At 59.0% G+C, this 26554-nt stretch overlaps 4 protein-coding genes across 6 annotated transcripts in view; all 4 read left to right on the top strand.

The window, feature by feature from the left end:
* The first annotated feature begins 477 nt into the window (after positions 1 to 477).
* SYT5 (synaptotagmin 5) lies at positions 478 to 7297 on the top strand. Of its 2 annotated transcripts, none has more exons than XM_039244057.1 (9): positions 478 to 583; positions 1607 to 1709; positions 2271 to 2443; positions 3963 to 4082; positions 4217 to 4384; positions 4744 to 4911; positions 5185 to 5299; positions 5571 to 5704; positions 6691 to 7297. In XM_039244057.1, exons 2-9 carry the CDS (start codon positions 1631 to 1633, stop codon positions 6889 to 6891), a joined length of 1158 nt encoding a protein of 385 aa, XP_039099988.1. In that variant the 5' UTR covers positions 478 to 583; positions 1607 to 1630; the 3' UTR covers positions 6892 to 7297. The 2 variants fall into 2 exon arrangements, with proteins under 2 accessions (XP_039099988.1, XP_039099987.1); XM_039244056.1 differs by having other exon boundaries at positions 484 to 583; positions 5182 to 5299.
* A 1621-nt stretch (positions 7298 to 8918) lies between these two features.
* Positions 8919 to 15198, top strand: DNAAF3 (dynein axonemal assembly factor 3). 2 transcript variants are annotated; one of them, XM_039244242.1, is made up of 12 exons: positions 8919 to 9007; positions 9120 to 9208; positions 9487 to 9554; positions 9802 to 9895; positions 11650 to 11807; positions 12075 to 12257; positions 12521 to 12646; positions 12751 to 12873; positions 13057 to 13186; positions 13792 to 13906; positions 14070 to 14144; positions 14224 to 15198. In XM_039244242.1, exons 2-12 carry the CDS (start codon positions 9124 to 9126, stop codon positions 14684 to 14686), a joined length of 1620 nt encoding a protein of 539 aa, XP_039100173.1. In that variant the 5' UTR covers positions 8919 to 9007; positions 9120 to 9123; the 3' UTR covers positions 14687 to 15198. The 2 variants fall into 2 exon arrangements, with proteins under 2 accessions (XP_039100173.1, XP_039100172.1); XM_039244241.1 differs by having other exon boundaries at positions 9487 to 9629.
* Positions 15199 to 15530: 332 nt separating this feature from the next.
* On the top strand, positions 15531 to 18802 carry TNNI3 (troponin I3, cardiac type). Its single transcript, XM_039244243.1, has 8 exons — positions 15531 to 15706; positions 15964 to 15976; positions 16122 to 16208; positions 16624 to 16665; positions 16942 to 17073; positions 17467 to 17556; positions 18072 to 18248; positions 18657 to 18802. The coding sequence occupies exons 1-8, from the start codon at positions 15696 to 15698 to the stop codon at positions 18738 to 18740; spliced, it is 636 nt and encodes a 211-aa protein (XP_039100174.1). The 5' UTR covers positions 15531 to 15695; the 3' UTR covers positions 18741 to 18802.
* Positions 18803 to 20125: 1323 nt separating this feature from the next.
* Positions 20126 to 26554, top strand: part of TNNT1 (troponin T1, slow skeletal type) — a 13134-nt gene continuing 6705 nt past the window's right edge. Inside the window, exons 1-9 of the mRNA XM_039244261.1 lie at positions 20126 to 20202; positions 21537 to 21578; positions 21682 to 21695; positions 21854 to 21883; positions 22118 to 22150; positions 22853 to 22874; positions 24781 to 24841; positions 25075 to 25191; positions 25407 to 25484. Coding sequence (XP_039100192.1) covers positions 21547 to 21578; positions 21682 to 21695; positions 21854 to 21883; positions 22118 to 22150; positions 22853 to 22874; positions 24781 to 24841; positions 25075 to 25191; positions 25407 to 25484 — 387 coding nt within the window. The 5' untranslated portion in view covers positions 20126 to 20202; positions 21537 to 21546. The remainder of the gene's footprint in view (positions 20203 to 21536; positions 21579 to 21681; positions 21696 to 21853; positions 21884 to 22117; positions 22151 to 22852; positions 22875 to 24780; positions 24842 to 25074; positions 25192 to 25406; positions 25485 to 26554) is intronic.

Genomic DNA, 26554 nt, shown 5'->3' with positions numbered 1-26554 from the left:
CGAAAAAAATGTGTTTAGATGGTTGAGTCTCTCGGAGAGGGCTGGAGGTCCACGCTTGTGTCCAGCCACATAGGGGCTTGCTTCCTGGGCCTGCTGTTCGGAGATCCTAGAGGGTGGGGTGATGTCTGGGGCAAATTCACTAGAGGCTTACACTGAGTCTTGTGTCTGGATACCTGACTACTGGGGTACTTGAGTCTCCAGAGAGTCTCCGGGGTCCTGGGACCGGGTATCCTGGCGGGGGTAAGGGTGGAGAGAGGGGGCCTGGGCCAGAAAGCAGAAAATCGTCAGGGACCAGGGTGAATATCCCTGGGCACCCTGGTGGCTCTTGGCTGGGGGAGGGACGAGGGGAGGGACGGGGCTCTCCACCTACTCGAGACCTAATACGCACGCGCGCGCGCACACACACACACACACACGCACGCACACACACGCGCACACTCACTCCGCTCTGCCGCGCCCCCGCCCCACCGAGCTCAGTGATCAGCACCCGGGACAGCGCCACCCGCCCGCGTGCGGGGGCGGGGTCCTGGCGGGGCCGGCGCCTGGGCGTCTCCCGGGAGGGTCGGGTCCAGCCGCCGAGCAGGTAGGAGCCTCTGGGACCCCCTCCCTAAGCCCCCTGCTCATCCTCACCCCTGGAGAGACGGGGCGTGTGGCATGGTGGGGACACTGGGGAGGGCCCGACGGGAGTGGAGGGGCTGGAGGCTGAAACGCGGACACTGCGATTTAGAGACAGGTGTGGAGACAAAGGGCAGAGGGGAGGGAGGAGCAGCCAGGGGAGGGTGGGACACAGACCAGACCACAGGCCGAGGGCAAACGAGACGCCGACGGGGGGCGGCGAGGGGCCGGTGGGGGGAATAGGCAGAAGTAGGGGGTGGAGGGAGAGATCATGAGGACAGGTGTGAAGACAGAGCTCGGGATGCGGGGGAGAGACAGGCAGGCCGAGAAGGATGCGCGCCCCCAGCCCACCCTGCCCCGGCGGTGGCAGCAGGGAGCCCCCCGGCAGGAGCGAGAGAGGCTCGCGGGGCCGGGCGTTGGAGGGAGGAGTCAGCCCTGGGCGCCGGGAGCGCCGGCCGAGGCCGCCCTCTCCCCACGCTCGCCTCGCCCGGGGTCCGGGGCTGGGGTCCTGACCGCGCGTGGAGCGAGCCGGCAGCGCCTGGATTCCGCATCTGGACGTCAGCCCGGCCTGTTGTCTCGGCAACAGCCGGTTGCCAGGGCAACCAGCGGTGCTCCTGCCCCGTTCGGGCAGAGCCACGTTGCTCGGGGCGACTCAGGTCTCCGGTTCCCACGCCAGCCTTCGCCCACTTCCGGTTCAGGCCCGTGGAGTCGGGCACTGAGGGATGAGAAGTCGGCGGGGTTCCTGGGGGGCCTTGGCGGGCGGGGGCATCCCTCTGGGATGGGGCTAGGGACTGGAACCCACGGCCGCGCCCGCCCTCGGTCGCGGGAGGCTGACACTACAACCCCCAGCATGCCTCGCGACCGAAGGCTGAGTCCTGTGCGGCCGGTCGCCCAGGGTGCCGCTGGGAGTTGGAGTTTTTCGTTATTCCGGAGGCTTCCCTGGATGCACGGGGTGGGCGTGGGGGGCTATGGCTCTTGGGTGCCTCCGCAGAAAGGACCGTGAGACCCCGCCGGCATGTTCCCGGAGCCCCCAACCCCAGGGCCGCCTGCGCCCGACACGCCTCCGGACTCGAGTCGCATCGGCCCCAGCCCTGGTGAGCGAGACTCGGGGCCAGAGCGGAGGGAAAGCCCGGCTAGGATTCTCAGGGGCGGATTCAGAAGGGTGTGCTCGGCTGGCGGGCTGGAAAATCCGGGTGGGACTGCGGCTGGAATTATGGACTCGACTCGGAGTGAAATGCAAGAGGAGCGGGTTTGCAAGAAAATCGAGAACCAGGTCAAAGAATGTGCAGTGGAATGGGATCTTGGATTGTGAATTGGAAGGCCCACCTCTCCCTTCCTTTAAAGATAGGGAAACTGAGGCCAGGGAAGGGGCATGGCTTCTAAATATTTCAGTGTGTGGAGCAGAAATTAGAAAGGGGGTCTAAGGGAAGGTGCAGTTAACAGGCAAGAAAATCTGGATGGTGTCAGCCTAGAATAAGGGCATCAAATCTCTTTATAGGTGAGATCAGTTGGAAGGAAAACACGGGAATAAAATGGAATGGAAGTGGCTGGAGGGAAAACCTGGCCAGGATTTCGGCTTGTACGTGTCACCCAGACTGAATCCGCCAGCTTGCTTCCTAGGGTCTCAGTGAGTGTTTTCTCCATGCCCTCTGCAGTACCCCCTTGGGCCCTGGCCACAATCATTCTGGTCTCAGCCCTCCTCGTCTTCAGCTGCTGTTTCTGCCTCTACCGGAAGCGTTGTCGGAGGCGGTCGGGCAAGAAGATTCAGGCCCAAGCCCAGGTCCACCTTCAGGAAGTGAAGGAGCTGGGTCGGAGTTACATAGACAAGGTGTGGCCTGGCCCAGCCCCTCAGCCCTGCCTTTCCTGCACCCGGGCTTAGCAGCCTCAGTCCCTGCTCTCCCCTCTCCTATGCCCATCTTACCCACTCACATCCCCTGTGTGTTTAGCTACCTAACTGACCCTGGGGACCTGTTCATGAGAACCAGTCTGGGGGGGAAGTCAGACACTCACACAGACATTCACAATTCAGGGTGTTATGTGCCACATTAGGGGCAGCACAGAACACACGGGGGTTCAGAAAAACCACCTGATAACCCACAGAGTCTAAGGAAGCTTCCGAATAGAGGCATCTTCTGTGCTGAAACCCAAGGAACACACAGCGTTAGCCAAGAACAGAGAGAAGAAACAGTGTGTGCTGAGGCCTGGAATCCAGAGTCTGAGACATATTCGAGAAACCCTGAGTCACTTTTCACTCTATGCTGGAGTATAGAGTGCAAATATACTGCACTCTAGAGTGTGTGTCTGAAGAGCTGAGTAGTATCCATGTCACAAGGGCAGTTGGGAGCCAAGGAAGATTTGTGAGCAGGCGAGGAACAGGGTCACATGAGTGTTGGAATGAATCCTCTGGAACCCATGTGGAGGACAGATTTGAGGCAAGAAGGCTAGCGGGGAGGCTGGTGTGGCATTCTCAAGAGAATAAAGAAACGTAAGTTGAAAGAGGCGCTTGGAGGGAAAATGAAAAGTAACAGGTGTAAGGCTCTGGGAGCCAGGCAGTCCTCGGTTTCCAACCCAGAGGAACCATTCCCCACTCTGTGACCTAAGGAAATTCACTATCCTTCTCTGAGCCTCAAGTTTGTGGTCTGTAATTGATATTTCCCCTCCTCTCTTGTCAACAAATAGCTGTTATAATTCTACCCATAAGGCATGACCTTTAGAGTCCTGGAAGCCGTCCTCCATCCCTATCACTTAAGCCATTGACGTCCAAAGACCATCTACATCAGAATCACCCCAGATACTTGAGGAAACATACATTCTGCATCTTGCACCAAACCTGCTGAATCAGAACCTCTGAAGTGAGATGTCTCAGGAGAGTTCTGATTCACACTGAATTTTGAAAATTGATGGATTAGGTTAAAAAGCCTTGTTCCAGTTTAGAATGGCAAATATAAGTGAAATATACTTTTCTCTTCCATGTTTCTCTATAGCAAGATCACTAGTTAACTCATCAAGTTGGACAATGACCCCAATAGTCCATTAACCTGTGAAATAGAATCTTCTGCATCCTTCTTGTAGGCAGTGAGGCACTAGGAGCGATTGTTTTTCTAGTGTAGGCACAACATGCTGCCCGTGTGTCCCCATGTCTGTTCTTTCCCATAGCAGACATCATGAATCACACTTTGATTGTTCCCTGACTGTGTCAGACATAACTAATCAAACACTGATTCTGCTTACCCTGCAAGTGCCCAGGTATAGCCTGAGGGATCTGTGAGTCTCCCTTGGCTTCTGGGCGTGGAGGATCCCACTGTCAGGGGGAAGGGTTCACCTGCCCTTGCCCCCGGCTCCCAAAGGTGCAGCCGGAAGTGGAGGAGCTGGAGCCAGCCCCGTCTGGGCCAGGGTCACAGGTGGCAGAAAAGCACGAGCTAGGACGACTGCAGTACTCACTCGATTACGACTTCCAGAGTGGACAGGTGGGTGTGGAGGAGGGGGATGTTGTGGAGGGGAGGGTCCGAGGGTTCTAGCCCCTTTTTCAAGGAGGCTCCACAAAAGGAGGCTAAGATGACACATACACACACACACACACACACACACCATCACTTTTCAGCTGCTAGTGGGCATCCTGCAAGCCGAGGGACTGGCAGCCTTAGACCTGGGCGGCTCCTCCGACCCCTACGTGCGTGTCTACCTGCTGCCAGACAAGCGGCGGCGGTATGAGACCAAGGTGCATCGGCAGACGCTCAACCCACACTTTGGGGAGAACTTTGCGTTCAAGGTGAGCTCCTGGCCTCCGTGCCCCAGGCTTGGCAACCTGCCCCCCGTACCTGGAATCCTGGGGACCAACCCCTTCAGCTTCTTCTGCTGGCAACCACAGCTCTGGTGGCAGCTATCAGATCTGGAGACTGTGACACTGGACCCTGGGTTGCCCCTGTGGGGACTGCTGACCCTGGGCTGTGCCTTTGGTCCTTGGGCTGCCTACTTGGGTTCCATAGACTTCCCCACACCTGTTCCCTTGAACCCTTGCTGCCCCACCCACCTTCTTCTACCTGAACACGCTACACCCCACTTCCTTCCTGTCTCTCTGACTTCTTACTCTCCTCCTTGTGCTCTCTCCTCTGTGGCCCCCTCACCTAGGTCCCCTACGTGGAGCTGGGGGGCAGGGTACTGGTCATGGCGGTGTACGACTTTGATCGCTTCTCCCGAAACGATGCCATTGGGGAGGTGCGGGTCCCCATGAGTTCCGTCGACTTGGGACGGCCAGTGCTGGCCTGGCGAGAGCTGAAGGCTGCTCCTCGGGAGGAGGTGAGCATGCGTGGCCACGACCCTACGGCAGCCCGCTGCGACCCTGGGCCAAGCAGATCACAGGCTTCTTGGACCTTCAGGGCAGCAGCCATTCCACTGCAGCAAAGGGCCAGCCCCAGGGGTTCTCCGGTACAACCTCTCCAGTCCCTGGGTTGTCCCTCTGTGGTCTTACCTGGGCCATTCCGCTCTAAGGTGAGGGGGAGGGAAGAAAGGTCCGACAGGGGATGGACGGGAAGCAGGGGCTTCAGCGATGGTTCCCCCCTCTTTTAGCAGGAGAAACTAGGTGACATCTGCTTCTCCCTCCGCTACGTCCCTACTGCCGGCAAGCTCACCGTCATTGTCCTGGAGGCTAAGAACCTGAAGAAGATGGATGTAGGAGGGCTCTCCGGTGTGTGGGAAGCAAGGAAATGGTCTGGGTGGTGGTAGTGGGAGGCTCAGTAGCAAAGGATCTCTCTGTTTTTAGGTCCTGAGGGTCCCTTAGGGGAGGGGGAGGCCCAGGCTGCCATGGAAGATTATAGATTTGCTTTGATCACAGAGAGAGACGTGAGGGGTGAGGGGTGCGCAGAGTGTTGCTGTTCCGAAGAAGACTCTCATGCCTTCTCCTCAAGGTGACCCCCTAGACTTGACAGTGGGGCTAAAAGACTCCTTTCTCTCCCCAGATCCATATGTCAAGGTCCACCTGCTTCAAGGTGGCAAAAAGGTACGGAAGAAGAAAACAACCATCAAGAAGAACACTCTGAACCCCTATTACAATGAGGCCTTCAGTTTCGAGGTGCCCTGTGACCAGGTGCAGGTGAGCTCAGACCTACCCAAAGCCCCTCCCAGAACAGCCCTTCCCCCAGAGTCCCAGGCCCTTAGAAACCCCTATTGCTAGGGGAAGGGAGACTCTTCAGCAACTTCCAGGTCCTGGGGGCTTGAGGTTGCGTTCCCTCGCTCAGTTTCCTCTTATGAGGGTCAGAGCCCCCCAACCCCAAGCAAGACCAGGAAGTCCCTCCCCCAAGCAAGACCAGGGTGCCCGCCCCCAAGCAAGACCAGGGTGCCCGCCCCCAAGTAAGACCAGGGTGCCCGCCCCCAAGCAAGACCAGGATGCCCGCCCCCAAGTAAGACCAGGGTGCCCGCCCCCAAGTAAGACCAGAATGCCCCGCCCCCAAGTGAGACCAGGATGCCCCGCCCCCAAGCGAGACCAGGGTGCCCGCCCCCAAGCGAGACCAGGGTGCCCGCCCCCAAGCGAGACCAGGGTGCCCGCCCCAAGCGAGACCAGGGTGCCCCGCCCCCAAGCGAGACCAGGGTGCCCCGCCCCCAAGCGAGACCAGGGTGCCCCGCCCCCAAGCGAGACCAGATGCCCCGCCCCCAAGCAAGACCAGGGTGCTCCGCCTCCTCAGGAGTAATGGGTGCTAGGAAAAAGAGATACCTCCACAACACTCCAGGAGCAGGGCCTACCCAGGACCCAGGCCTGGCCACTCCATGCATTTAAGAGTCCCTGAAAGTCTGCCGCCGCTTGGGAGGCTGTTCCCTGAGGGGGTCCTAAGATGTATCTTCTTTGAAAGCTGATTCCAGAGGAAGAAAGCCTCTAGAGCATCTAACAGAGGCTCTCCGCCCCCTCACTCCCCACCACATGCCCCCTCCGAGTCCCCTGAAAAGCCTTGCCCAGCGCTCTAACAAGTCCCCCTGGAATCTGCTTGCTGGGGAGAGGGTCTCCTTAGCGATGGTACCCAGCTCCGCGCCGCCAAGCCTCCTTCCTGAACTCCTCTCTCTTCCCCCTGCCCTTCCTGTCTCCAGAAGGTCCAGGTGGAGCTGACCGTGCTGGACTATGACAAGCTGGGCAAGAACGAGGCCATCGGGAGGGTGGCCGTGGGGGCAGCGGCCGGGGGAGCTGGCCTGCGGCACTGGGCAGACATGCTGGCCAACCCCCGGCGGCCCATTGCCCAGTGGCACTCCCTGCGGCCCCCTGACCGAGTGAGGCCGCTGCCTGCACCCTAAGCCCCAACTCAAGCCCCTTGCCAACCCTGGACTCGGCCTCTGACCTCAGATTCCTGGCCAAAGCCAGGCCCAGGTCTACCTTTAAGCCTTCTCTGACCACTAACCACCCCCACCTCACTCCCCACGTGACACATTCCTGCCTTCTCATCCCCCATTACACCAATCATGGTGACTTGTCAACTCTCCCACCAAGCACAGACCCAGAAGCCCCAAGGACCCGTGGGGGAGGGGAGCCATCTGGCATCTCCCAACCCCAGGCTCCCACGCTCTGCTTTGACAATCAGTGACCCAGCCTACTACCCTCTTCGCTCCCAAGCGCCCCTCTTCCTGCACAGGATCACCCGCTCCTGTCCCTAGTCGGATTCCTGCACTGCTCCTGGGACCAAATAAACACTCAGCAACTTGGGTGGCTTGACCTGATGCTCACTGATGGGGTGTGGGCAGGGCAGGGCAGGGGCGGGGCGGGGCAAGAGGGTAGGATCACACGAAGGCAAGCATAGGGCTGCCATCAGTCAAGCACACCGAGGGAAACTGGCCCAGCCATCCATCATTTCTTGATTCACTCACCCCTGCAAGTCTCCACTTCCTCATCTGAAAAACTTGTGGTAATAATAACAACACCTACTTTATGCTTGCTGCCAGGAGTCCGTGAATCACTTACTTGCTCATGAATTTAATCCGCTCCCTCACCTATGACTTAGATTTCCATGCCCATGTTCCCCTCCCTTCCTTTCCTTCTTCCACTATTTATCCATTCTATTTTCCCTGAGGTCTTCAGTGTGGCAGCTTCTGAGCTTCTGTTGGACACTGGGAACCCCAAGTTGATGCAAATCCAGACTTCACCTCCGAACGACTCGCTCTCATCAAGGAAACAAAATAGATATGCAAAGTCTGGGAATGAAGTTCCCAGCAACTGGAAGAAAGGACAGTTAGGCAGGAAAAGCCAACAGTTCCAACTATCCCCCTTTCTTCCTTCAACAAATTCTGTCTCCTGATCTGTGTCTAGGAAAGGTGATTGGCTTCTCCTTCCTCTTATCCTGGACAGGACTTCAGGTGGTAGACAAAGGTCCATGCAATTTGGTAAGAAAGCTCTCTGACCAGCAGGTTAAGTGGAAAATGAGGCAAAATGTTCCCCCATGTACTAAAGAAAAGGCACTTTTCTTTAACTTGCACTGAGCTTCCTGCTAGGCAAGGGGAAAAGGGAGATCTGATCAGTTACACAGGTTGCGATGTCCATGTGATTTAACAAATTTCTTTTTTTTCTTTTTTTAAACGTTTTTATTTATTTTTGAGAGAGTGAGGGGGAGAGACCGCACGAGCAGGAGAGGCAGAGAGAGAGAGGGAGACACAGAATTCGAAGCAGGCTCCAGGCTCTGAGCTGTCAGCACAGAGCCCGACGCGGGGCCCGAACCTACAAACTGTGAGATCATGACCTGAGCTGAAGTCGGACGTTCAACCGACTGAGCCACCCAGGCGCCCCTGTATTACCTTTATTTTAATGTAATGTATTTAACTGGAATTTAATTTTAGTAATTAGTAAAAAAGTTAATTCTTAGCAATGACTGTGTTTAACACATTTCCTCAAACTTGACCAGCGGCCAGCGCTAGCTAGACCGAGCGCTTCGCTCTTTCCCGCCTGTTGAGAAGCCCTGGGTGGTAGAACCACGATGTGAAAGGGACAGGGGACACGGAGGTCTAGGCCGCCTCACTTTAATTTGAATTAATCAGGATTCCATTCCCGTTCTGTGTCCGTTTGAATCTGCCTAGATGTCCCCATCCCAGAAATGTGAATTGTCCCAGGCCCCGCCCCAACCCCCAGGCCCCGCCCCAGCTCATCCTAGCCCCGCCCCTTCTCCAGCGCCGTCGTCATGACAACCGCGTCCACACGCTCTCCGCCCCGCAAGCGCTCCCATTGGCCAAAAGTTCGCAGCTGGCCGGTCCCGCTCGCTCTCATTGGTCAGTTGATCGCGCCGGGGCCAACCCACGTACTCTCATTGGGTGATTGTTCAAAAAGGAAGGGGGCGAGGGGTAGTTGTGTGTAGTGGGTGCCGAACTGCTGCCGCTCAGCACCGAGCAGGGAGGGAGGGGGCGACTCGGACTCTCTGGAAGGACAGAGGTGAGGGGATGTCACAGAGAGGAGAGGAATGAGGAGTGAGGGGCGGTGATAGGGGAATGGGTGGGTGACGCAGGGACGAAGTTTGGGGACTCCCAGGACGTCTGTCCTGCAGGGCGATGACCACACCGGCAGGCTCTGGCACAGGCTTCGGCTCCGTGTCCTGGTGGGGCTTGTCCCCGGCGCTGGACCTGCAGGCTGAGAGTGAGTCGCCACCCAGGACCACATCTGACCGGGCAGCTGCCTCCGCAGCCGGCAGGGGGCGCGCTAACGTTCTCTGAGGCTCCAACGGTGGCGCCGTCTTCACGGGGCAGCCCAAATGGCCTTTGCGGACTACGATTCCCAGAATGCGTAGAGGCACAGCTCCCTTGGGAACCTAGGCCAGGCGTGCGAGTCTTGCTGGGAGTTGTAGTCCATCGTTCTGGGGCGGTTGCAGGGGACGCTCTCCAGACCACCAGCCCCAGCCTGTGTCATCTTGCCAGGTCCTCCTGTGGACCCAGATTTGCGGGAGGATACAGAGCACACGACCCCCGAGCTAGATGTACTGCTGGTGGGTTCCGTGGATGGGCGGCACCTGCTTCGGACTCTGGCCCGGGCAGCGCTCTGGCCTCGCAGGAGGTTACACGTGAGCTGGGTTCTGGGGTGGTGGAGGGAGGAGAATGAAGATGACTGCCCGGACTCCTGTGTTTGAAGCAGGCCAGTGAACAGGGTTCTGGGTCCTGTGGAGGGAGGAGGAGGGTGTCTCCCATTCCTGGGTCTCCTAGGAGCCAGGGAATCATTTTGCCCTGTCTTTCCAGTTCTATGTGCTTGAGAATAATCTGGAAGCTGTGGCCCGACACATGCTAATCTTCAGCCTAGCCTTGGAGGAACCTGAGAAGATGGGGCTGCAAGGTCAGTTACAAGGACCCAGACATTCTGGCCCCTGCGTGTCTTCCCCACCTCACAAGGATTCTGGCATTTCAATGGTGCAATTAAACCTTTGTGTCATTGATGTCTATTACACCACTTGGTCATTCATTTGGTAGTCTTAGAGCCTCATCTTTACCCACCTGTACAATGGGGCTAAATATACTACCTCCTAGAGCTATTGAAAGAATTCCAGGAGAAAATCTGCATAAATTCTCTGCACAGTGCCTGACACAGGGTAAGCATTCAAACCCTCCTACCACAGGAGAAGGCCAAAAGAGATCAAAGGACTTCTTAAGAGGTAGCGAGTCCATCCCGGGGTTTGGGGAAGGTTTCGCTGAAATCATCCAGAGCCTCCCACAGGCCTCAATCTCCTCAGTTAGAAGAGTGAATACTAGGGAGTCTGCCTGGAGGAGGCAGCCTTGGAAATGACAAGACGGGGGAGGATTTGGGTGGGGAGGCAGAAAGGATGATTTCTCAGTAACAATCGGCTTAGTGCCTAGGGCAAAGTCTGGACTGAGACAGTCTGTTCAAACCCCAGCTCTGTTTCCTGAGTGGCCTGGGCTAGTCTCTGCCCCTTTTTGAGCCTCATTTTCTACAGTGACCAAATGAGGATCCTAGAAGTTCTTTCCCCATAGAATTTTTGTGAAGATTTAAAAAAATGCACATCTTCTGGCTTATCATATAGACTTTGTCATCATACTTAGAAATGGCAGTTGTCACTAACAGCCCAGAGCCTTCAGAATACAGCACACACATTTCACAATGCACCTTGTAGAAGGCTCTGGAACAACTAGAACTAATCTAATCTATCTTAACTAGGGGCGCCTGAGTGGCTTAGTCGGTTAAGCGTCCGACTTTCGCTTAGGTCATGATCTCGCGGTTCGTGGGTTCGAGCCCCGCGTCGGGCTCTGTGCTGACGGCCAGCTCAGAGCCTGGAGCCTGTTTCAGTCTGTGACTCCCTCTCTCTCTGACCCTCCCCTGCTCACGCTGTCTCTCTCTCTCCTAGAAATAAATAAAAATATTTAAAAAAATATTTCTAATCTATCTTAACTAAAGATATATAGCTCTCTATGATAAGATCCTTAAACAATTTATATACTGACACTGATACATTGATATTGATGTATATGTGTATCCAACGAAAGGCATACCATTGTCTTATAAAATTCTTAACTAGAGGCACCTGGGTGGCCCAGTCCGCAAAGCCCTCTGACTCTTGATTTCTGCTCAGCTCATGAGCTCTTGGTGGGATGGAGCCCTGGGATTGGGCTCTGCACTAGGTGTGAATCCTGTTTAAGATTCTCTCTTCCTCTGCCCCACCCATGCTCACGCTCTCGCTCTCTCTCTCTCTCTCTCTCCCAAAAATAAATAAATAGAAACCTTTAAAAAAAGATTCCTAAAATGGAACAATTTGACACTATGATATTTTAACACGCATAAATCTCCATTTCCATCTGTATATATAACCTTTTCTTTTTTAAGTCGAGGAAACTTTAAACATGAAATTCAGGACTGGGCTCACCTGCAGGGCGGGGAAGACTGGGAGCAGACCTAGGTTAGGTCTAAGTTATTCTTCCCGTTTGAGGAATGGATGGGGAGTCTGCCAGTGGCCCTTATGCGTGTGTGACTATAAAGTAATGAGGCTGCTATGAAGAGGCTGTGCGTCACCCACACGGGTCTCGTTTCTGGGTTCACTCTTCTGCTCTCTCCGCTAATCCAGCCCCACCTTTCCCCAGAGAGGAGCGAGACCTTCCTGGAGGTGTGGGGGAACGCGCTGCTGCGCCCCCAGGTGGCCGCCTTCGTGCGCGCCCAGGCCAAGCGCCTGGCGCACCTGGTCCCGGAGCCCGACCGCCTGGCGGAGCAGCTGCCCTGGCTCAGCCTGGGCGCCCTCAAGGTGCGATCACCGCCCAGGACCTGGCTGGCCGCGGGAAGACCGGACACGGGCAGTCCAAAAGGGTTTCCGTTGGAGGTCGAACCCCAGCTCCCTGGCTCCCACTGTGGGATGTGACCTGGGGCGTTACTCCCAGAACTTCAGTTTTTTCGTCTGAGAAATGGGAGACTCCTTCTCACGCCCTGGGATGGCAGGGGGGGTAAAGCGGGAGAAACCGCTCTCTGCAGCCGCGTCTCCCTCGCTCTCTCCCCACGCGTGCTGGCCGTGCAGTTCCGCGAGCGCGACGCGCTGGAGGCCGTGTTCCGCTTCTGGGCCGGCGGGGAGAAGGGTCCTGAGGTCTTCCCCATGAGCCGCCTCTGGGACTCCAGGCTGCGCCACTACCTGGGCTCCCGTTACGACGCCCGGCGCGGTGTCAGCGACTGGGATTTGCACATGAAGCTGCACGACCGCGGGGTGAGGGGGCTGGAGCGGGGGCTGGGGGTCTGGACTCCGGGGTCTGAGGGAGGAGGGGCCGGGGGTCAGGACCCCTGGGTCTGAGGGAGGAGGGGCCGGGGGCCTGGACTCCTGGGTCTGAGGGAGGAGGGGCCGGGGGCCAGGACCCCTGGGTCTGAGGGAGGAGGGGCCGGGGGCCTGGACTCCTGGGTCTGAGGGAGGAGGGGCTGGGGACCCATATACCAGATTAATTTAGGCTTCTGTTCATTCCTCCTCCTACCCAGGCCCGAGTCATCCACACTCGCGAATTTCGGCGTTGGAGGGACACAGGCGTCGCCTTTGAACTCAGAGACTCCAGCGCCTACCACGTGCCCAACCGGACCCTTGCGTCCGGCCGCCTCCTGAGCCATGTGCGTGTCCACGCCCTGCCCTGGCCGATCCTTCTTTTCTGGGACATAGGGACCGGGGTCTTCGACGGTGACCTCACCTGCCTCTTCGCTCCCTGCTTTCCCAGCACGGGGAGCGCGTCGCAGCGCGCGGGTACTGGGGGGACATCGCCACGGGGCCATTCGTGGCCTTTGGCATCGAAGCGGACGATGAGAGCCTCCTGCGGACCAGCAACGGACAGCCGGTCAAGGTGAGTGCCTGACGGCGCCGGGTTCTGGGGGAGGGTCTTCGAGGCCCCGCGCCTCCGTGCTTTCTAAGCCCAGTCTGGAAATCTCAGCTAACCGCCATCCCGTCCGCCACCGCACGCTCGCACTGGGCGTTGGGGGAAGGCATGGTGGCCGCGACACCCGGGCTGCGCCCCTGCTCTCCCCAGACCGCGAGTGAGATCACTCAGCACAACGTGACGGAGCTGTTCCGAGGGGTGGCCGCCTGGAGGCGCCCGAGAGCCAGCCAGGGACACCCTGAGCAGGTGCACGGCGAGAGGGAAGGAAGCCCGCAGCGCGGTAAGCGTGCGACTCCGCTCACCCCCTTGAATGCGAGTTGGGCACATCATCCTCCGGGGAGCAGTGGGACCCGGACCCCCATCCTGGGCTTCAGGTTCCAGGGATTCCCAGCCCAGAGTGCGTGCTACCCTGGCTTCCAGTGCCTGCACAAATGGTCTCTCGTTCCTGTCATTAAGTCTTCTTTTTCTCTCTTCTCTCTGCATTTCTCTCCCTTTCCTAAATCCGGACACTATTATCGTCATTCAGATAGAATTTTAATCCTACCTTCTGAAGACTAAGAGACGAGAACATTCTAACAAGGTGCTGTGTCTCAGCTCAATTTTGGAGAGACACCCCCCCCCACACACACCTCACTTCCGGTCCTGCTTCCTTCTAACCATCCCCCAACCTGGTTCTTCCTGAATGTCCTCTGGAACCAGGAAGGGCCAACCCCTCTTGCCCTCTTTTGAGTCTCAGTTGCCTAGTCTGTAAAATGGGTCTCTGCCTGCCGGGCTGACTTTCCCAGAATTTTCCAGGAATCCACCTATGAGGAAGGGCTTCAAGACAGGCAAAGAGTGTTTGTTATCTCCAAGCTTTGTGTGTCTAACTCTGCGAGTCTTCCCCAGCTGCCCCTTCCCCGGAATTCTTCACTGTCCACTTCCTGCCTCTCAGCTCTGCCCAAACCCTTCACCACAAGACCTGCTACAAGGGACGGTTCCAGCTGCTCTACGTGGCCTGTGGGTAAGAGGGAGGTTCCCAGACTTCTCTCCCCCAACATCTCCTCCCTTAGGCCCAGGAATCTTGGCCCCCAGCCCCTCCTCAATCAGTGTACGGATCCCCCAGTCCCACTCTTCCCTCGGGACCTGAAAGTCTGAGGCTCACCCCTCCCCTTTTCTCTGCCCAGGATGGTGCATCTTCTCAGCCCTGATCTCGGGGCCTGCGTGGCCCCCGGAGGACACCTGATCGTGGAATTAGCCCGGTGAGCCAGCAAGGGGCAGGGAAAGTCCTGGCTGACGGCCAATAGCCAGGACCGCTAACACACCACTTCCTGGGTGCAGGTACCTGGTGGACCTGCGGCCAGAGCAGCTGCAGGGGTTTTCCGCCCGGGTCGGAGAGCTGGCTCAGGCGGCTGGATTCACCCCGAGCACCCAGACCACGCCCTCCACGCCCTCAGAGACCTTCGCACGCTTCTACAAGGCCGGGGACTCCGCTTGCCTCCGCAGTCACGCGTCTCTGCAACCCGTGACCCCTCCCCCTGATGTATTGGTCCGGCCCGCGGTGCAATCCGTGACCCCTCCTCCTGACGTCCTGGTCCCGCCCCTTGAGGCAGGGAACCAGCCTCCGGAGGACCCGACTCAGCCTTCGGAAGGCAGGACCCCACCCTCTGAGCACCTCAAATTGCCCTCAGAGTCCCGGGCTTCACTCCCAGAGGTTCAGGCTGTGCCCCCAGGGACTCAGACCCCAAAACCAGAGAGTCTGCCCCGACTACCAGATACCCAGCCCCCCATCTCTGATTTGTAAAGTCAGGTCCCGGAAATAGAGCCCGCCTGTAGAATACTCAGTAACACTCTCAACATTCTCAATCAGTTTCAGAGGTGTTGCTAGAATTTCAGATTACATTCCTGGGATGCTACATTCTGTTCTTAGAATTCTAGATTGTTCTCTCAGAGTTCTACATTCCATTCCTGAGCCTCTACACAGAGCCTGGAGATCTGGCCCTGAGGCTCAGGCCCTCCGTGTGGTCCCCTTGTTGCCAGAGGTCCTGTTTTAACTGGGGGATGGGGTAGTCTGCTCTCCAGGGCTGGTCAGCACCCACATGGCCCAAGTAGAGAGCGGGGTCCTCTTCTCCATGTGCCCATGTAGCTTTCCTGACCTCAGTCTTGTCTCCAGGGCTGGGAGAGGGGAAGCCCTAGGGCGGTCAAGAGGAGACCTACTTCCAAGTGAACTAGAAGTGGGTGTCTCTGTGCTGCTGCCTGTGAGAGTCTGGGCCACACCTGGATCCTCAAATAAATAAAAATTTATTGAGTGGCTAAGAGGTTTGGGGCACTGAAACTGACCATAGCTCTCACGGAGATTGTACATCAGTGTGGGGATGGAGCCTGAACTCCTGGGTCTGAGGGAGGAGGGGCTGGAGCCTGGACTCCTGGGTCTGAGGGAGGAGGGGCTGGGGGCCTGGACTCCAGGGTCTGAGGGAGGAGGGGGCTGGGGGCCTGGACTCCTGGATCAGAAGGAAAAGGGGACTGGATTCCCAGGCCGCCAAGGTGGAAGGGTGATCCAGCTGGAGCATGGCCCACCCCACCCCTCACGCGCCCCAGTTATCTCGCATCCTGGGCAGGGGGAGGAGGCGGCAGCAGTATATTTAGTCTCAGTTCTTGCCCTTCATCTCAGTGTCCTCCGTGAAGCTTGAGCAGCCCGGAGGAGACCAAAGGCCCTGGGGTCCTTCAAGGTCACCCCGGACGCCCCCTTACTGACCCTCCAAGGGCCCCTTGCCCCTTCTCTGCCTCCTGCAACCCCTGGCCTGAGTCTCAGCATGGCGGACGGGTGAGTGCAGCCTGGGAACCGGACATCCGAGGCCAGAGGCGGTGGGAGGGGGGGCGATCTCCCGGGGTCCTGAGAGGTTGAGACCTGCGAGGCTGGACCCACGGCCTGAGAAGGGAGGTGGGGACAGGACTCCCGGGTGTCTGTACGACGTAAGTTTGGGGATCAGACCGCCTAGGCCCCGAGGACGGGGGAGCTGGTGTGGCAGGACAGGACGCAGGCCCACCGTTGACCCCCCGCTCTCGGCTCTCTTCCTCCAGCAGCGGCGATGCGGTGAGAGCAGGAGCGGGCCGGAAGCGCGCGGCAGGGGAGGGCGCAGCCGCGCGGGGCCCGGGGCGGGAGGCTGCAGCCCCTGGAAACACTGTGGAGGGAGGCTGGGGAATCCGGCGGTGACGCGGCTCCGTTCCCCCAACCCCAGGCGGGCTGCCCGCCCCCCGCGCCGGCCCCGGTCCGACGCCGCTCCTCCGCTAACTACCGTGCGTACGCCACGGAGCCGCACGCCAAGGTGAGCCGCGAGCTCCCGAGTCCCCGCCGCGAGTCCGCGGAGCTTGCCCGCACCTGGCGGGGGGCGGGGCCAGACGCAGACGGGGCGGGGCTCCGGGCGGGGGCGGGGCCAAGGAGGGTGGAGAGCCTCGGGGCGGAGCTTAGAAGGGGGCGGGGCCGGGAACGGTGAGAGCTACGGGCCAAGTACCGTTGCCCATGGGAACTCCGATTGCTTGGGGTATGGGGGGCGGTACCTAATCAGTCAGAAGCTCGGATTGGTGAAGGAGACTGAGGGGGGGGCTTCGGGTAGACTCAGGGCAGGCGTTGGAGGCGGGCCAAATCTGGGCCGGGCTTGAGGGAGGGGCTGTGAGGCCGCTCCCACCGCCCGGCCTCCCCTCCCCTCCCTGATTGCTCCTCGCTCCATCTCACCCCGGCAGAAAAAGTCCAAGATTTCCGCCTCGAGGAAGCTGCAGCTGAAGGTGCGGATAGGCCTGGAGAGGGCGCGTAGGTGTCCTCGGGTTGGGGGCAGGGCTGGAGAGCTGTGCCTGCGTGGTGGGCGTGGCCTTGTGGCGGGTAGGCCCCTCCCACAGGGGCGGAGCCTTGGGATGATGGACAGGACTTGGAGGGGGCGTGTCTCCAGAAGACGGCGGGAGCCCGGGCCTGGCGGGCTGTCCCGGCCCGCGTGGCTTCCCCGGGACCGCGCGACCCTCATCCGCTCGCCCGGGTGGGCTGCCGGCCCCGGCCCCCCTCCGCAGACCCTGATGCTGCAGATCGCGAAGCAGGAGCTGGAGCGGGAAGCGGAGGAGCGGCGCGGGGAGAAGGGGCGCGCTCTGAGCACGCGCTGCCCGCCCCTGGAGTTGGCGGGGCTGGGCTTCGCGGAGCTGCAGGTACCGCCGCTCAGGGACTGCGGCCCGGCCCGGGGTCCTAAGTCCCTAGTGTCCCGTCCTCCATTCCTGCGATGACTTACAGGCCTACTCACTACTTCCCACTTCTGCTCAGGACTTTGGGGTCCAGTGTCCCAATCCTTCCCCTCAGGGGTTCGGAAACACGGCCTGCAGCCGCCTGCAGCCCCCGTAGCTCTAGAGGTTGGTTTCTCCAGCCCCGATTCTGTCAGATTCTCGGGACCCCTGGCTCCTAGCACCCTTTGTTCGAACTGCCCCAGAGTCTAGCTTCAAACTACTCATCTAGGACCCGATGTCCAGGCCCGCAGCCCCTCCTCCCTCAGATGCGGCAGTCGGGCCCTCCCCCCCACCACCACAGACACCACATTCCTTGACCAGGACTTGTGCCGACAACTCCACGCCCGCGTGGACAAAGTGGACGAAGAGAGATACGACGTGGAGGCCAAAGTCACCAAGAACATCACGGAGGTGGGAGGCATGGGGCGGCCTGCTTGCCTCCAGGGCAGGGTGTGGACCTGGCGCTGTGGGCTCAGCCTCCTCTCCTGCAGCTGCTCAGGAGGCAGACGCCAGAGACCGCGGGCCCGGCAGGGAGGGGCAGAAGATTGAGCACGCACTGGTTAGGGAAGGCTGTTCCAGGCAGAGGGAACAGCATGCAGAAGGCCGGAGGCGGGAGGGCAGAAGCCGTGCTCGTGGAAATGTGCGGCCGGAGCATCGAGGGTGGATGAGTGAGCTCAGGCAGGGCGCCGGGACCCGGTGGGAGGCGAGCGGCGTGGACCCGGCGGTGGCGGTGTTTTCAGAGAGAGGCTGGGCCGATGGGGATGGCTGAGTCGTCCTGGATGGGGAGCTAGGGTGTTTTCCTGAAGGCGGGGGGAGCTGGGGGCGGGGGGAGCCTGGGTGAGGCCTGGAGAGACACAGGAGGGAAGTGCAGGGTGGAAGGGTAGCGGAAGAGGGGGTGTCTCCACTGCCCCCCTGGCTGCCCTCAGATCGCGGATCTGAACCAGAAGATCTTCGACCTTCGGGGCAAGTTTAAGCGGCCCACCCTGCGGAGGGTGAGGATCTCCGCCGACGCCATGATGCAGGCTCTGCTGGGTACCAGGGCTAAGGAGTCTTTAGACCTGCGGGCCCACCTCAAGCAGGTGAAGAAGGAGGACACAGAGAAGGTGAGTGTGGCTAGTGCCCGGAAAAGGGGTGCTCAGAGGAGAGGGTGGGGGGGCAACACTCCTAGGGCCTAAGCTCGGGGCAGGTGGCACTTGGGGTCAGGGGGAGAAGCATCTGGTAAGGGTCCTCAGCAGGAACCTTGCACAGGGAAGGAAGGAAGTAGCAAGGAGTCAAAAAGTGCCCGAGGTCTACACCAGGGAGTCCGCGCGAGAGAAGAGTAGAGCAGAGGGGGAGCCGCGGGTGTAACAGGAAGAGAAGGAAGCAAGGAGGCCAGGAGTGTGTGAAGGAGACAGGATGTGCGTGGGGGCAGGTTTGGAGGGATCGCCCGAGGGGACAAGGAGATCCGGGTGGCTGCAGGGTGGGCAGAGGATCTGAGAGACCCTAACCTCTGAACCCACCCCCACCCCCAGGAGAACCGGGAGGTGGGAGACTGGCGGAAGAACATCGATGCGCTGAGCGGCATGGAGGGCCGCAAGAAAAAGTTTGAGGGCTGAGCGGGCCGGCCACCCCCGGCCCTGAAGGTGTCCCTGAGGAATAAAGCTTCTCTCCGAGCTAAGAATGGCTGCATGTCTATGATCAGGGCCGGGGGGTGGGGTGGGGGGGGGGGCTTCGGTGTGAGGAAGCGAGAAGACTGAGGAGAGGGCCCCCTAGGGCCACACCACACAGCAGGGGCAGCAGGGGCGTGCAGTGCAGGGCATTCTCCACTCCTCTGGGAGTGGGAATGGGGGTGCACAGAGATGCCCAGACCAAGGCCCAAACACACACACACACACACACACACACACACACACACACACAGACCGAGTCACAGACACACAGAGAGCCAGAGACCCAAAGAGAGGGAGAAAAGACAAACATTCCTAGCAAGATCAGCAAAGAAAGGGAAGGTGTAGAGGCAGACATACTCAATGAAACACAGAGATCACTGAAAGAGACAGAAATAGGGCCCCAGATAAGGGGAATGGCAGAGACACAGAGAGACCCCCGGAAGAGCTAGAAAGATAGAGACACGGAGCCAGAGCCAGAAATGAGGTCACCAACAGACACGAATCAAGAGAGGCAGATTCGCGGAGACACCCACAGAAATGCGGAGACAAAAATGCACGGAGAGACGCGCAGAGTGAAAAATACAGAGATGCAGACACCCCCCCCCCCACCCGGAGAAATGCACAGAAATAGAAACAGAGAGGGCACACAGTGAGAGAGGCAGGAGGGGCAAGGAATCCCGCCCTCTGGGCTGGCTCCCCTAGAGTTCAAGGTCACGGTCTGGCAGGGAGAGGAGTCCCAAAACAGATCAGTGTCAGATGGAGGTGGGGGAGTGTGAGGTCGTGCGGGCCTGACACCACACCCTCTCCCCTCCCCCCACCCACACCTGCTTCCCCGCTTTAGCGTCTGTTGTCACCAGCGTGGAATCCTGGTGGCTGACAAAGGGGCGGGGGTGGGGAGGGGGAGACAGAGAGATGGACAGAGACAGAGATCCACAGATGGGAGCCACAGAGACAAAGGAGAGACAGACAGTGTCAGATGGAGGCCCAGAGACCCAGAAACCAGAACAAGAGCCATATTAGTGTCCCATGATCCCCTTTTGTCAATAAGTATTCTCGAAGGACCTACTGTGTGCTGAGCCCAGGGACTGCAAAGGAGAGAATGCAGCGTGCTGTACGGGAGGTGGGGAGCCCAGAGGTCGGGGGTCGCCTGGCCCAGCCTGGGTTCAGGGCAGTGTTGATGGGGTGGAGGGGTCCTCAAGCAGCCAGGAGGCACCAGGATCCTAAATGTGGAGCCAGAATGGGGGCAGGACAGCCCCTGAGCTGGGACTTCTGGTTGGAGAAAGGAATTCTTCCCCCTCCCTCTCCCCTGGGGGGCGGGGCTGAGCCTCAGCTATAAACCCCCGGGTGCTTCCGCTAGGTCAGCCAGGCTCTGCCCCGCTGTTCTCCGCCCCTGCAGACCCAGCCTTAGGTAACTTGGGACTTGGAGGAGGGGACCGGAGGGGTGGGAGACGGGAGGGGTGTGAAGAGGAGCCACGGAGGTGGAGGGGCACAGAATGAAGGCTTGGGAATTTGGGAGGCTCGGCCGTCATGGGGACTGAGGATGGAGGCTTTAGGATTTGGGAATTACAGCATCTGGGGGTGCCGAGATTGGGCCGTCCCCGAGTAGAACTCCTTCAGACCCTCAGAAATGTAGGGTTACATGGGCTTGGACTTTAGATAATCTGAGTGTGAGGACTGGGGATTTGGAATTAGGGGGTTCAGGAACTGGGGTCTCGGGGTCTGAGGCCTTATGACTGCAGGAGTCGGAATTGACAATGTCATGACTCGGAACATCATGAATTGTGCCTCTGAGCTTGGACGTCTGGAACTGGGGGCTTCAGAATTTAGGTGTTGAAGATCCAGGGCGTCAGGATCTGAGGATGTCTGAGCCCACAGTCTGGAGTCTCAAGTACAGGGGCCTCAGAATCCGGACACATGAGAACTTGTGTGTCCCCAGAAACCAGGGACATCATAAATTGGGGCCTCAGGGTCTGTGGGGATCAGGACTTAGGGATGCTCTTAACCTGGGTACTGTGGGGCCTGGAGGATCTCAAAGATGGAGTAATGTCCATGTTGGGGTCAGGATGAGGCCTGTGCACAGGGCTGCTTTGGACAGCTGTGCATGGTGGGGAAAGGAGGGGACAGGTGGGGAGGTAACCAGCCAGAGGGGAGGGGGAGGGGTGGGAGAGGGAGCGGGTGTGACTAAATCACCCAGGAGTCTCCCCCCTTGAATCCCTTCTTAGGAAATGTCCTCTGTTTCACCATCTACGACATCCCCCCAAAATAGCCATTGGGGGTGGGGCAGCTATTGTCTTCAGGCCATGGTCCCTTCCCAAATACCTTCTCCTAATCCCTGCTCGGATCAGGTTCCCATGGACATGTCATAAGACAAAAGAGGACAGCTGTGGTGACTGAGGGGCAGGAGCTGTGGCTTTGGGGCTGTGCCCCACCACACCGCCCAAAGCCCTTTCCCCATCAGGGCCCCCAGCCCCTCCTCCCTCAGACCCAGGAGTCCAGGCCCCCAGCCCCTCCTCCCTCAGACCCTGGAGTCCAGGCCCCCGGGCCCTCCTCCCTCAGACCCAGAGGTCCTGGCCCCCCGGGCCCTCCTCCCTCAGACCCAGGGGTCCTGGCCCCCCGGGCCCTCCTCCCTCAGACCCAGGGGTCCTGGCCCCCCGGCCCCTCCTCCCTCAGACCCTGGAGTCCAGGCCCCCAGCCCCCCCTCCATCGGGATCCCACCTCACTCCCATGTTCTCTGTTCCTTAGGTCACACAGGATGTCGGACACCGAGGAGCAGGAATATGAGGAGTGAGTGGCTGGCGGGAGGGCTGGGGGCGTGGAGATGTGGGGACCCTCTCCCACTTGCAAGACACCTAACTGTCCCTGTCGCTCTCTCCTACCCCGTCCTCAGGGAGCAGCCCGAAGGTGAGTGCGGAGTGGGCCGGCCTTTGTGGCCTGGGGACACGCCCGCCCGCGGGAGGCGAGAGCAGGCGGGGTCTACCACGCCCCCCACCCACCCTCCGGGGTTCCGGCGCCTTCCGCGGGCCCCCTAACCCTGCGTTCTCTGCCCCCACCCCTTCCAGCGGAGGAGGCTGCGGAAGAGGAGGAGGAAGGTGAGGCCTGGACTCCGCGGGTCTGCAGCCTTGGGGCTGCCCCGCGGGGCCGGGTGGGGAGGGGGCGCTGGTCGGGGCCGAGGCCGGCGGGGACGGGGCTCCCGACCCGCCCGGCTTCAAGTCCTTTAACAGCCTCTCCCCTCTCTTTCCTCTCTGCCCCCCCACTCCCCGCCTGGCCGCTCCCCCTGGCTCCTCCACCCTCGCTTCTACCCCCTCCCCCTGCCCCCTCCCCAGCCGCCGAGGAGCCGGAGCCGGTGGCAGAGCGAGGTAACCGCGGCTGCTTCGCTTGCCGAGACCGATTTCCTCGGGCCCTGACCCGAGCGAGGACCCCCTGCGCCCCCGTAACCCGCCCAGGCCCGGTCCTTTAAGCCCCGGAGAGCTCGCGCGCCCTCTGGTGTCCACGAAGGGAAATGGCCTCGCTGAGGCTTTAACCCTTTCCCTTCCTTCTTAAAGGGACCGACACCCAAGCCTTCTTCCCCAGCCTGGAGGAATACTTGTAGAAGGGTTGGATGTTTGCGGACAGGCACCCCCACCTCGCCCATCTTCGCCCCCGACCCTGTCTGTTAATTTTTTCCTCCATATACATTCAAAGGTTGGGGCCTGAGTTGCAGAGGGGGCTAGCCCGGATTCCCGCGTCCCCAGGGGGGAGGGACTGGGGACATCGTGCAGTGTTAGGTTTAATGGGGGGGGGGGGCGGTGGTAGGAAGAAGGTCTGGAGGTTTGGACCCCTGGGTTCCCAAGAAAGTGGGAGGGGGATCCCCATACCAGTTCTGAATGTATATCTGATGCGTGTGACCCTCTTCCTCCATTACGGCCACCCTGATTTCCCTTCCCTATCATCTCCCCCCACTCATGCCTCTCCCCCAGAGCTGCTCCTGGGGGCGGAGCTTGAGGGGGGCGTTCTCTCTGGGCGTGTCAGGCCTGCCCCCATGAACTCGTGCTAATTATTTCTTTGTCTCTCCCCATTAGAAGAGGAGCGGCCTAAACCAAGGTGAGATCCTGGGGCGGGGGGTCCCAAGTCTATCCCCCTACACGTGTCCCTGGTCCTCGGGGGGTCCCAAGTCTATCCCCCTACACGTGTCCCCACCAGAGACGGCGTGAGAAAGGAAGGGAACCAACTAGGGCGACTGAAACCGGAAAGGATAGGCCTTCCTTCTTTCATCGTTCATCCCAGAGACCTTCCTGCGGTGTTTGGCGAGTCAGACCCTGTCACAGTGATGGTAGCACAGAGAGGGCCCTGTGTTTGCCCTAGGTAGTCAGGGAAGGCTTCCCAGGGGAGGTGGTGCCCCAGTCCTAAGGGATGAGGAGTTCACTGGCTGACTGAGGCGGGAGAGTTATCATAGGCGAGAAAGTTGTGTAGTGTACGCAGGATGCGGCAGCTGGATCTAGGCCAGGCTTTCAGGGGACAGACACAGAATGAGACACAGCTCATTCTGATGGTGAGGCCCTAAACTAGGCAGATCCCTGCAGGCCATGAAAGCTCGTGGGGGCAGAGGGTCCTGGAGGAAGTGAGGGTCCTGGAGGAAGTGACGTTGGGGCTTGGAGATGCAAGGAGGCAGCAATGCGAGCATAAGAAATATCCTAGTAGAGTTCTCTGGGTTGGTGCGGGCAGTGGTACCGAGTTCATTGTGGCTAGAGCCTGAGTCCAAGACGGGGCGGGGCCATGGGGGCAGGGCCCTGGGGAGCCTTGGAAGGGTTTTGAGCCGAGGAGATAAACCTGAGTGAGAGAGCACAGGTGTGCTTCGGGAGGATGGAAGGCCTCAGGGGGAGTGGAGTATATGAGGGGAAGGGCAGTGCAGGCAGAGGGAACAGCATATGCAAAGGCCCAGGGGTACAAATAGGCACATGACGTAGCCAGGGAACCATGACATGTGTCTGTGAGGGAGGAGAGAGGTTGCTGGAGGAGTTGACTGGGCCAGATGGAGAAGGGCTTCAAGTGCTGAGTTGCTTGGGCTTTGTCTTAAGGGTGAGGTCTGGGTGTTAGAAATGCCCCACTAAAGCCAGGAAGGAAGATGAAGCGAGGCTGGGAGGCCAGGAAGAGGCTGGCATGAAGGTTCAGATGAGAGGGACCGAGGCCTGAGCTGGGGCAGGGGACAAAGGGTGGAAAGGAGGGAGGAGACTGGGGCGATTCCCAGGCACAGGGGTCAGGACTTGCCATTGGGGCAAAGGCAGGGAGGAGGTAAGGAGCACAGTCTGGGGTCTGGGCTGCGCACCCCACTCCTTCCTGGGGAGCTCGATGAGCTCAGTGAAGGCGTATGTGTGAGAAGGCGGGAATGTTCAGCACGCTGCTGAACCTGAGTCTGGGACCTAGAAGGGAGTCGCGGCTGGTGGCGGAATTGGTGAATCCCCTGTAATTAATGACAAAGTCACAGGAGTGAGGGACATGGATCATGAGAGTGTCCTGTGAATTAATAAAAGGGCAAAACTGTTAGAAGGGCTCCCTTCAGAGGTGGGACAGCCAGGGGAGGGGGAAGAAATCAGGTGAAGGTGCTGTCTTAAAAAGCAGACAATTCCAATTAAGCCACCCCCCAGCCCAGGGCTGACCACGCCCCCACCCCGCCCCCAGCCGCGCCGCCCTATACGAATACAACGCAAGCCGCATCTGTAACTATATAGTTTTTACCAGCTCAATTTTAAAAAGCAAAACAGGTAAAATTAATCTTAACACCGTTTTTTATTCAACCCATTATATCTGAAATTTCATTATTTCAACATGTAATCGGTAGGAAACATTATGAGTGAACTATTTTACATTCTTTGGTTGGAACCAAGTCTCGGAAACCAGCGTGTTTCGCGGGCAGGCGCACCGGATTGGGACCAGCCACCTGCTGGTGGGCAGCCCGGCAGCCGCGTCGGGGAGCCCAGGCTTCTCAGTCTTTCCCCTTCCCACCCAACAGGCCTGTGGTCCCTCCGCTGATCCCCCCGAAGATCCCAGAAGGGGAACGTGTGGACTTCGATGTAAGCGGCTGGACAAGCCTGTCCCCAGGGTGCTTTTGTGCAAATTAGGAACAGGCTCCCTAATGACCCGAATGGGCCGCTGGCGCCACCTGCTGGAAACATCGCGAAAGCGCTCCTGGTTCCCTAAACTGTCCGAGCCCGTCCGGTCCCCAACATTGCTCAGAGGTGCCCTGGGGGGGCGTCTCCTCCCCCGCACTGCCTGGGAATGACGCCCCCCCCCCACCGTGTTGCAGGACATCCACCGGAAGCGCATGGAGAAGGATCTGCTGGAGCTGCAGACGCTCATCGACGTGCATTTTGAGCAGCGGAAGAAGGAGGAAGAGGAACTCGTTGCCCTGAAAGAGCGCATTGTGAGTGGAGGGAAGTGGGGTTCCCCCCAACCCCGGGGGCCGGGGGCCTGGGCCGTCCCTGGGGGCCAGGGCTGGATCCCGTCCGGTGCAGACTCGAGGCTGAATCTTTGGGATCCGTGCCTAAGTCGGTGGTCACACTCAAACTAGCTCATGTCTTCTCTTGACCTTCTTTGGGGGGGGGTCCCTACACCCCCTCCTTTTTCTCTCTCCCCCAGGAGCGGCGCCGGGCAGAGAGGGCTGAACAACAGCGCTTCAGAACGGAGAAGGAGCGCGAGCGGCAGGCTAAGCTGGCGGTGCGTGCCTCCCCTCCCCTTGGAGACCAAATGTTACCCCTGCAGCTGGAGGCTCTGTTTCCCAGTCGTGATATTTTCTGTGGTCCCGAGGAGGTCCTTGTGGTCTGTTGGTCAAGGATCTGTCTGTTGGAACCCAAACCCAAACTGGATTCAGCAGAAAGAGAATTTTATTGGCTCATATAACTAAAAAAGTGTACAGTGTGACTTGCTTCAGGTATGGCTGGATCAAGGAGCTTAAGGTCATAAAGACCCAGTTTTTCTCTTCCCATCCGGGGCTCATCTTTCTGTGGACATTGGGGTGAGGAGCTCATCCTGGGTTTGCCTGGGACTTTCCTGGCCTGAGCCCTGGAATCCTGTATCTGATCAGACCCAGGTGAACGGGAATTGTTGGTCACCCTACGGGACACCCTGCTCTCAGGCAGGGGTGCAAATGACCACCAGTTACCTGGGCTGGAACTCTTTTATGTCTTCTGCATGATCCTGGGGTGAGTTCAGATCAGTCACCTGTGCATCTTGGAGCGAACATCTGGCTAGTTGTAGGACACTGGTTAGAATATTCCCATGCGTGTAGGCTTTGGAAGCATGGCCTGCCTTGGCATCGAGGTGCGGCCCGCTTGAACCATTTTTAAAGATTAATAGTAGAGTGACATGGTTGGCAAAGTACTGGTCTCCTGAAGATGTTTGTGTCCCAGTTCCCAGCGTCTGTGAATACGGTACCCTGCGTGGCCCCAGGGACTCTGCAGGTGCCACTGAGTTAGGGATCTTGAGGGGCGCCTGGGTGGCTCAGCCGGTTGAGCGTCTGACTTCAGCTCAGGTTGTGATCTCATGGTTCGCAGGTTCGAGCCCCGTGTCAGGCTCTGTGCTGACAGCTCAGAATTTGGAGCCTGCTTGGGATTCTGTGTCTCCCTCTCTCTCTGCCCTTCCCCCACTTGTGCTCTGTCTCTGTCTCTCTCAAAAATACACATTTTAAAAATGTGTTTCTGGGGCCCCAGAAGGAAGGGAGCAGCCCTCTTCACTCTTTGATTTTAGCCCATAAGACCCATTTCAGACTTCTTTTTTTTTTTTTTTTT

This window comes from Hyaena hyaena, unplaced genomic scaffold (genome assembly GCF_003009895.1).
Source record: "Hyaena hyaena isolate Hyena2069 unplaced genomic scaffold, ASM300989v1 scaffold_235, whole genome shotgun sequence".
Classification (NCBI taxonomy): Eukaryota; Metazoa; Chordata; class Mammalia; order Carnivora; family Hyaenidae; genus Hyaena; species Hyaena hyaena.
This window is presented reverse-complemented; position numbering and strand designations above follow the sequence as displayed.

Coding starts and splice junctions, on each gene's coding strand:
- SYT5 (XM_039244056.1), top strand. CDS start 1,631: ATGTTCCCGGAGCCCCCAACCCCAGGGCCGCCTGCGCCCGACACGCCT. Junction 1,710..2,270: donor TCGCATCGGCCCCAGCCCTG/GTGAGCGAGACT, acceptor TGCCCTCTGCAG/TACCCCCTTGGGCCCTGGCC. Junction 5,705..6,690: donor TGCCCTGTGACCAGGTGCAG/GTGAGCTCAGAC, acceptor TCCTGTCTCCAG/AAGGTCCAGGTGGAGCTGAC.
- DNAAF3 (XM_039244241.1), top strand. CDS start 9,124: ATGACCACACCGGCAGGCTCTGGCACAGGCTTCGGCTCCGTGTCCTGG. Junction 12,258..12,520: donor TGAAGCTGCACGACCGCGGG/GTGAGGGGGCTG, acceptor CCTCCTACCCAG/GCCCGAGTCATCCACACTCG. Junction 12,874..13,056: donor GCAACGGACAGCCGGTCAAG/GTGAGTGCCTGA, acceptor TGCTCTCCCCAG/ACCGCGAGTGAGATCACTCA.
- TNNI3 (XM_039244243.1), top strand. Junction 16,209..16,623: donor CCACGGAGCCGCACGCCAAG/GTGAGCCGCGAG, acceptor TCACCCCGGCAG/AAAAAGTCCAAGATTTCCGC. Junction 17,557..18,071: donor TCACCAAGAACATCACGGAG/GTGGGAGGCATG, acceptor GGCTGCCCTCAG/ATCGCGGATCTGAACCAGAA.